The sequence below is a fragment of the Metarhizium brunneum genome, chromosome 1, assembly GCF_013426205.1.
Source record: "Metarhizium brunneum chromosome 1, complete sequence".
NCBI classification, from domain to species: domain Eukaryota; kingdom Fungi; phylum Ascomycota; class Sordariomycetes; order Hypocreales; family Clavicipitaceae; genus Metarhizium; species Metarhizium brunneum.
The window spans coordinates 4,934,319-4,943,981 of NC_089422.1; the positions used below are offsets into that span (position 1 = coordinate 4,934,319).

The 9,663-nt window shown below is 50.8% G+C and overlaps 2 protein-coding genes across 2 annotated transcripts; one reads left to right on the forward strand and one right to left on the reverse strand.

Annotated features, from left to right (window-relative positions):
• Positions 1-558: 558 nt before the first annotated feature.
• On the forward strand, positions 559-1,767 carry STE3 (Pheromone a factor receptor; the record flags this gene model as incomplete). The annotated part of the gene is made up of 1 exon (XM_066129760.1): positions 559-1,767. The coding sequence occupies one exon, from the start codon at positions 559-561 to the stop codon at positions 1,765-1,767; it is 1,209 nt and encodes a 402-aa protein (XP_065985635.1).
• Positions 1,768-2,969: 1,202 nt separating this feature from the next.
• On the reverse strand, positions 2,970-6,565 carry G6M90_00g014760 (uncharacterized protein; the record flags this gene model as incomplete). The annotated part of the gene is made up of 2 exons (XM_014693561.1): positions 2,970-6,172; positions 6,235-6,565. 2 exons carry the CDS (start codon positions 6,563-6,565, stop codon positions 2,970-2,972), a joined length of 3,534 nt encoding a protein of 1,177 aa, XP_014549047.1.
• Between the last annotated feature and the right edge of the window lie 3,098 nt (positions 6,566-9,663).

Here is a 9,663-nt window from a genome sequence, read left to right on the forward strand (position 1 = left end):
GTAAGCTAGAGAATCTTACATCGGGTACTCCCGTTGTTGCGATGACAGCCACGGCCTTGAGGTATCTGAGGCAAATGTGCAGCTTGCTTCCTTTTTTTTATTTTTGGTGGTGAAACTCTTGCCGTGATATTTGTTTGTATCCTCGTCATGGCCCGGCTGTGTTACTCCATGTCACAATAAAGCCACTATGGGTTGAATCCTGTCTTGTCACTTGCAAAGGTGTATCTTTGTATTGGCTCAATAAGGAAGTTGAATCCTAGACATGCGTCCTACTGTCATCATGTATTCAATACTCTTTTGTCTTTTTGTCTCCTCATTGCCAATTGTCGGGGCTCTATAAGACTCCCCCTTCCGCAGGCAGTGATACAATAAGTAGAATGTCTAACTTTTGTGTACGGCTAGTCACAGAAGGAGAGGGAGCTTGGTGAAAACACACAGTCAACTTCGGGCCTGCTTCCATCTCGTCCTTCTTGCGTTGGGATAAGCCGTGAGCTGCTCTTCGTTGTATTCTTCTTCGTGATACCAAGCCCAATCGACCGCTTCTCAACAACCCCAGACATGGAGACATCACCACTTCATCTTCTCCAGGCTCGCGGCCCAGTCACCGTCGTAGCAAGTGCTCCGACATTCCCTCCCTACACTTCTCCGGGCTTGACTGCCAACCTAGTTTGTCGAGTCTTGCTCGCCGTTGTGGCCAACTTGGTCTGCCTCGTTCCGCTTCGCCTGCTGTACCGCAACGGCGAGCTTGCCGCAGTAGTGTTTATCCTGAATACCCAGATTAAGAACCTCGAGACCATCATAAACGCACTCATCTGGCGCAACGACGACATCATGTCATGGTGGGCTGGCTATGGCTGGTGTGATTTCGACGCCTACATCCACAACATCAGCATCGGGCTTTTTGTTACCTGTCTGCTGGCCATTATGCGCAACCTGGCGCAACAAGTTGGTTTGATGAGAGCCAATGCGCTTACAACGAGGGAGAGGCGTCGCCGCAACTTGATCCAGGCGCTCATCATCTTCCCCTTTCCCATCCTCCAGCTCGCATTGACTTGGCCACTTACAGCCCAGCGCTATTTGGTTGGCACGCTGATGGGTTGCAACTGGATACCGCATCCCTCTTGGCCATTTCTTATCTTCTTTGTTTTGCCGCCTCCAATCTTTGCCTTGATTACCACGGGATATGCTGGTAAGTGCCGCGCCGAGTGCCTCGTGAAGACGTGGGCTGACATATACACCCTCTTCTCCTCACCCTTTCTAGTCCTTATTTACAAGAGATTTCGACAAGTTCACAAGACGACCGAAACGGCTCTCTGCGGCAACCGCATAGCACAGCAGAGGAGCCAGCGAACAAGAAGAAAGCTCTATCTCATGGTCATTTCGATTCTCGTTCCGTTTCTCCCCATAGTCATTGCACTGTCCGTACTCAACATTATGGACATGCATGGCATCAAGCCATACAGCTACGATCAAGTTCATAACCATGCTTCCCCATTCCCATGGAACACAATCATTTTCTTTCCTTCAAGTGAGATCAGTTGGACCTACATGAACAACTGCTACATCCCAATTGCCACCGCCATTCCTATTTTTGTCTTTTTCGGTCTCACCAAGGATGCCATCAACGACTACCGGCAGGTTCTCCTCTTCTTTGGCTTCGGTGCCATCTTTCCAGGTCTACACAACGAGTATGATCCCGACAGAACCGTGACTACGAGCGGAGGCTCCTTTGGATCTGGCCGCCTTCAGCAAACGCTGACTAGGTAATATTCCCAGGCTTTTGTTTGTTTTCTCACCATGACCTCTCTGCTAACACCAACACCACACAGCATGCCATCAAAGGCCGAGATTCCCACCTCGTCCAATCCGTCCAGCCAGACCGTGTCCTTGGGAATCGAAGGTTCGTTGAGTCACGAATCGAGACAACCAGGTCCGCATTTCTCCATGGAGATTGAGCCAGCCACTCAACCTACCAGGCTCCCTGGTAATAATCCCTTCCTATTCCGTACTCGCCATACCACTACTGTACCGCCATCTCTACGACGATGGTTCCAGGTGAAGAAAAGCCAGCAAAATGCTGAGATTGTATCACATCTGGGTCCAGTTCATTTAGGTTCGCCTTTGACGAAAGCCTGTCGTGAACCAGGTCTGTCCGAAGCTAATGTCCAGACGACAGTTTGGTGTGGGGATGGAGGCGAGTCCGGGCCATCTCAGTCTGTCCGAATTGTCAGGAAGGCAGCACCTAGGAGTGTCCACGTTCAAACAGCGGTGTCACGAAAGACCGAAACTATCACAAACTAACATGATGCGATTCATGCGACGGGTGTGTGGTCTTGCAAGACGGCGCGCGGTTGAAGGAGGATCTTGCTTTTGGGCTGTATTTTAGCTAGATGCCGCGAACCAAGACGAATGGCGAATACACAAATATTTTCATGTTGTAAAATTGGCCAAATACTTGAAAAAGTCAATTAATTGAGTACTAAGGAATTAACATTGTCATACATTATCAGATAAGACCCATCCACACGGGCCGCGAAGCAAACGGTGAAAAACTCCGGTTCTATGCCATGTACCCCCAATCATACCACCTCTATGTAGTTACCGATTCACTGGACACGGCATGAGGATGTATAGTCCTTTTACATCATGTCTAGTTGTCACACTCCTGCACGCACTGGCTGTCCTGGCTCGTCCGTCTCAGAATCCCACCCATTACGCCATGGTATCAAACAATTTTGCAAATTCGTTCAAATCCATGACAACAAAAGATCAGAAAAAAAACAATCAAAGAATCAAGAGCAACTTTTGATTAGTACTTGCGCGTTTTCGACACCCAAAAGGACTACTGTTTTGTTCTCCGTATGAAATCGTCAAAGTCAAGACTGTCGTTGTGGTGTTTGGATAGAAAATGGAAGGAGTCAATGAGACACGCAGCCATTCCTGCCTTGTTTCCTGCATGTGACCACTGACTAGCGAGCGCCTTTCTGCATTTTCCGCATGGCCTCTCTGTGAGCGTCAAGCATGTCTCCGTTTCGCATCCGCTCGTCAAATGCGCGGTCTGCATGTTCTCTTTCACGTTTCTGCGATTCTCTGCGCTGTGCTTCAGCCTCTTTCTGTCCCATGAGAACGCTCCGTTGCATTTCGATGTTGCGCTGCACTTCTGCCTCTCGGCCGCCGCCCAGTAAAGTCGAGGGCCCGAACGGGGTTTCACGTCCTGAAGGCGTTATAATTGGTGTTCCTGAACGGAGTTCCTGCTGCACGGATTGTCGGAAGCTGGCCAGCTGAGATTCTCGCACGGCCTGTGTGGGAAGAGTAGATACTCTCCTGGGTTGGTGAGAGTTGAATACGATGCTTTCAGAGCTCTCAAATCCAGATGTGGGCCGTGACGGCGCCTTTATGGATTGGGATGGCGAACGTGACAAGGACATCAAGCTGCTTTGGCGCATGATCTCCTTTCGCTGACTTAGAGGAACATCGTCAGGATCGGCCACGTTGAAGGCAGCAGCATACGTGGGATAGTTGAAAAGCGAGCCGCCGTCGCTTCCAGGTCCCTGGTGAGCGAATATAGGCTCTGGCGTGCTTGACAACAGGCTTCCCTGAGACTTGCTTCGAAGGAACATTTCACGTTGTCCAATGAGGGTTTGGGGGCTCGAGTACGAAACTACACCTGACGTTGGATTTCGTCCCAGTACTGTCGCCGGGGAACCGTCTAGTATGATTGCTGACGAGTTGTTCGAAGCTGGCTGTTGCTTCTCAGATGCTTCATCCCGGACAATGGGCGAGTCTACCGCCTGAAGAGAGTTCTCCTCAGCGATTGGCATGAAGTTGGACGTCGAATGTCGAGGGCCAGAGGACTTTCGAAGAAGCGCTGCAGGCGCTATGACAGGCGATAATGGCGTTCGCTGTTCGCCGGACGTTTCTAATCCTGTTGAAGATGAAGGCGTTACAAGACGTGTGGGTGGTGATAGGTCTTGTTTTGAGGAACGCTTGGCTAGGTGAGTATTGTTTCCCATGTCTGAAGCTTGAGATATTGATCGTCTCACGGCCGGCGCAGGAGTTCCATCCTTAGCTGTCTTCTGAAGCTCTGCAACATTGACCGGAGCAGCCTTCTCAGTACTGTTTTTTACCTCCTTCTTTGCTCTTCCAAGAGTAACTTGCAGTGCATCAGGTTCAGGACACTCTGCATTGCTCAAGTGCTTCGCCCACTCATTAGTTCTATAAGACATGGCGGCTTTCGAAAGCGGCCTAGGCAAGCGATCCTTGGTCAAGCTCGCGGGAGTAGAAGAGGCGGTTGCAACTGACTTGGCTCGTTCCGAGGCTTCGGGAGGAGTCAAGTCGGCGTATGGTTCACCACCCAGTTGCATAGCCTTGTCTTCTGACGTTGGCAATGTATCTCTAAGCTCAGTGGTGGTATCTTCATTTGGCTCACTGATGCCAACGACCGGGCCAGAGGTTGCTGTCGAAGTTGGGCTAGACTTTGTTTTTGGTTTCGTCGACTTGACACTATATCGTATTGTGTCGCCTTTTCCGCCAAGCTGGGCATCAATCTCAATGCTCCGTCTATTCGTTTCATCACCCTCGTGGATATTGCGCAGTTCATCATCACCGGTTATTGAATGAAGATTTCCTCCGCTGACGCTTTCATCGTCAATAGTAGCTGCCAAGGATCCTCCTTCATTCTCGGGTCTGCGAGTCTTCTCCAAAACAAGTTCCTCAGTGCTCTCACCCGCATCGGAGGCCACGTCGCCTCCTACACCTCCTGTACGGCCAGATCTGTGAGAAAAGCTTCGAAGGAGTGTCACAGATCCTTGAGATAGCCTCTTTACGAGCGACCTGTGCTTCAACGGCTCAGCAGCGGTCGCCTCCACGTCATCAGCAAAAGTGGCAATCGAAGATCGGTCTCCCTCGGACGCAGAATCAGCTGCTTCAGGGACAGTGAATGGCAATGGAATCACCTCAGGCACCTCCGTCATACTGTGAGCCTGAGGGCGGCGCTTGCCAGCCGTGGTTTCCTTTGAGTACCACTTCCCGTCTGTGAGCACATTTGCTTCCACACTTGAAGGCGCCTTTTCATCCAGCCGTTCTGCCTCAATATCCGTCGTCGACTCAGGGACGTCATCAGCAGCGACCCGAACAGTAATTTTTCCTTCGTCGGTGTCTTCATTGGCCATTAATCCGTCCATTCCGTTTCTCGATGTGTCCGACTCCGACATGTCTGCCATTTCGATGACCTCGCCAGAAGTGCGTTGCTTAGATTCAACATAACTGGGCCGGAGTTTCTTTTCGCTTCCCACATCTCCATAGTCAGTTGCACGAGAGTCGGTGATGCTGTGGCTCATGCCATCACCGTATGCTCGCTCCCATTGACGCCGTTCCCGAGCATTCAGGTCTTCAATATGGCGTCCGACATTTTCTTCCTCATTTTCCAAATTGCGTTGATCCTCAGCGCGCTCAGCGGCCCTCTTTTCTCTCTTCTCACGGACAATTCTCCACAGTTTGATCTGCGAAATTATGCCAACTAAGAAAATGATTATCACAGCTGCTGTCTCAACCCGGATGCCCTTCGTCACAGGATAGGTATCCGCGCCAAGGGGGAACAGGTTGTCGTTAATGTCCCACACATAGGCCCAGAATTCTTTGAGGCCAGCCCGGCTGAAGCAATCGATACCTAAAATAGTGATTGTAGCACCTCCGAAGGATATCATGAAGATAAGGGCCCAGTCCCGTGTCCATCGGCTGAAGTAGAACGCAAACCCAGCGACTGTAAAGACTGCAATGAATATGGCTTTGGAGGCAACTGCGTGCAACAGTCCACCGGGAACCAAACAAAGAAGCCACATACTAATGCAAAATCCACCCAAGGCACACCCAAATCCTTCGGTAAGTTCCTTGAAAAACATTGCTGCGGCGCCAATAGCGCAACCTGACATGACCACAGCAACAACGTACCCGCCTTGCAATGCGTTACTGACGGGAACATTCATAACGTATACGATTAACACTGATACGCCAAGCGCCGTCATATACGCAGTGGAAAAGAAGGTGTGGATCCATCTGTTCTTTATTCCAACCAGTGTGTAAATCACGCCGGTTACGAGCATAATGACTCCTGCGACTCCCCAGCCGGGAGTGAGTCGGGGTGGCAGTGGTAGCTGACCATTAGGTATCGTTGCTGGTTGGAAGAGTCAGCTTTCAGGGGAGAACTATCCAGTCATGCCACACGAATTCTCATACCGTTAAAGAATGTGGCATTGTCCAAGGGTCCGTCAGTGGCAATGGTGAGCGGCAGAGTACTCGTCGGACGGTGTGTCGAAGTTGGCGCGTCGGTGATGGTGCCACTCAATGTCGACGAAAGCGACTCTCCTCCTCTTTCTTTTGGGTCCTTCCCATCATTGTCTATTCGAGCAGAATTGGTCCCTTTCGGTGCCGATGAAGATGAGGTCGGTATAGTCGTAGGTGTCGGATTGTCGTCCCTCTTGACAACATCAAAACTCTGCGAAACTGCACTCTGGACGATCAAAGCCAAACACAGCAAAGCCCACAGGCGCGCTGTTTTAGGGAGCATGGTTTAGTCGAGGTTACCAAGATTGTCAGAGACCGAGACGGGATAGATTTTGCCGGGTAATGCTCAGAGCGGCTTATATGAGCCTGTGAAGCATGATCGAGAGTCCCGGGCACAATTGTGGAAAGGAGGGGGACAAGGAGTTGAGGTCCAAAGTGAAAAGAAAGCGAAGAAAACCTCGGCAAGTCCTTTGCTAAAGGAAAGAAGAAACGATTGGTTACTACACCCTGAGGGTTGTATATGTTGCTAACAGGAAGACGATATGCTCTGCGAACAGCTGGTAGGAGGAAGAGACTGGTCCATGAAACAGTCGACGACGACGAGCGAGAAGGCAAAATACGAATACTAGTGAAAACCTGTTGTTTAGGTGGAAGGGAAAAAGTAAAGAGCACTCGGCAATCTTGCAGCGAATAAGCAAAGGCAATGGGTGCATACACACGACCGATACGCCAAAGAAAGACAGAGGAGAGAACTGGATGTTGGCTAAGGCTGGGCGACCAGCTTTTCTCAGACCCATGGCCATCCCCAGAAGACAAATCAGTTGCTCTATTGCCGGATCTAGGACTGCATTGGCGTCATCCAAGCGTCAGGACGAACAACTGAAAGTGAAAACGACCCCGGTTCAAACGGGCGAGTGGTCAGAGACACAAGGCGATAGCATCCGGGCCGCAGGTTGTAGGGCCAATTTCCCAGCTGGGGTTCCAGTGGAGTTCACCATGTGGATGACGGGCATGAGCATAGACGGTGGTAGGACAAGCACTCGACAGAGCGGGCGGAGCATCTCATTTGTCCACATGCTAATGCTCCTCACTCGCAGGTTACACAATGATGGAAAGCTCGCGGTGGTTCGTTCCCATATTGCGGGATTGGCATGATATTGAAAGACTTTGTTCGTTCGGTATGAGGGGGGAAGGCTCTCCCAAGAAACGCCTGCTTCTCTACGGAGCACCAAGCACTTCATCGCTCGTACCAGACGCTGGCTCTACACCCACGGCTTCTAAATCGATACTATACCCCAACTAGCGACGTCGTCCACTTGCCAGGCCAGCCCCGATCGGCGGAGACAGGGGCAGTTCCTAAAAAGCAGCTGGCCCTGTACAATACATACAAACCATCAGTTGTATGTACATATATGTAAGTAGTATGTGCGGAGTAGTACGGAGTAGTACGGAGTACCGTCAAGTCGGCAGAGGGTGGAGTCCTTTGGTATCCCCGTACAATGGGCCATGTTGGCAGTCCGCCGGGCTGGACCGATGTGTGGTAGTATATCCATCTACGGCTTCAGCAGCAGGGATGCCAGGGAAGACACTACCAGAGGGCCGACATTCTTTTATGGACTGGTCCTGACCTGCCGGGCTGCCCACCACTCAACCACTTGAGCGCTCATGGTCGCTAGCTCAGGTACAAGCGTACGCGCCAAGTTGCGCCACGCATTTCTACCTTGCGGTCAGTGTGACATCCATTCCGGAAAGGAGGGTTTTATTAGCTGACTCGAAAGGCGACCAAGGACGCCTTGGTGGCGCGGTGTGACTGGACAATGGTTGCTGGTTTGGTCACAGCCTCGCAGCGAGCGATGCAATGAAGGCATCAACGGTTCCCGCAAGATGGGCATCAAACACATGAACAAACACCTGGCCTGCTTCACGCATGTGTTGCAGAGTAACGATATGTCAGATGTGGTTGTTCCATGTCTGTCTCAGTTGGCAAATCCCCGCGACGCAGTCAGATCTTCTCGTTTCAATCAATCACAGTGTACGGAATAGTAGTGAAGCAGCAACGACAAACTCCCCTCCTGCTCCATTTATATGCACCAAGTACGGAGTACAATGCGGAGTACATGTACGGAGTGCGGCCTGGTTTTGGAGCATCATGCAACTGAGTTCTCTCGGACAAGCCGTTTGAGATCTCCGAGTCCGGGCTCATAGGCACTCAGTTGCCAGTTGGCTCGTGGCCAGCAAAACCAGATGTGACGGCACGTACTCCATTGCGCACAACTCGAAAAAGAAGCGTTACATTGGTCTACAGCTCAGAGCATCGAGAGCAGTATTCAGGACATGTTTGCTCAGAGGTTCGCTGTCAAGAAAAACAAATACATCACGAGTATGCTCTTACAATGATACATTTCTGGTCATGCAGAAGACTTACAACGGCAGAAACGGAAAAGCACTACTATCCATCCGAGTCGTGTCTATTGGTCTGAAGGCAGGGGTATGTTGCCGGCGTGGTGGTAGTACTAGTACTTTCTTTTATCATGACCCCTGTCAACATCCCTTTCATCAGGTAGCCAACAGCCCTCAATGATCCTTTGACGTTCTCGCCTCAGCCTCAACCCTGGCAATGTTATGCGTGTAGCAGATGGCCGCTCTGGCCGGATCACGGTCTGTCTACTCGCGGCAGTGTCCCCCTTAATTTGTCACCAGCTGTAGCTTTTGAGTTCCGGAACCAACAGTCTGGAGTCAGCTGCTCGCCAGTGGTTTGTTGCGGTTAGCCTCTCTATGGATTTGCGGCATGTGTGGCAACAGACACATCCCAGCCAAGAAGGAGAAGAAGAAGGAGAAGAAACTAATACTAGAAATTGATGTGGACGGCTGCGTGAGATAACGCAGGCAACTAGCAGAAAGGTTCGTACAATTCAAAGCAGCTCTCCACTTACAACGAATACTAACTGTTGTATGTATATCTGCACGCCGTGCCACTCAGTCCATGCTCTTTACAATGCAATTACGGAGCACTAATACAAGCGTAGCTGCTTACACTTTTGCCAGATTTGTACGCGACAAGACTGGCTCGAAGTTTGACAACTCATCAAACATGCACACCGCCGCCGCGTAAGCCGGACGCATTTTTGGGGCTGGCGTACGGAGTATTACACAGGTGAAGGCGCCCGCCTGTCCAACTCCGGCGCTTTGCATTGGAGAAACAGGAAAATTTACACGTCCGCGAAATTAAAGAGGGAATTTTGGCTTTGTGGGATAGGAATAGCATTCTCTTGGCTCTGGGGTGCTTATGCCATCCATCCATTGAGAGATGGCGACAGGCCACAGCTCGCGCGCCACATCCCTGTTCATAGAAGTTGGCAGTGATACGGAGTAGAACCATCC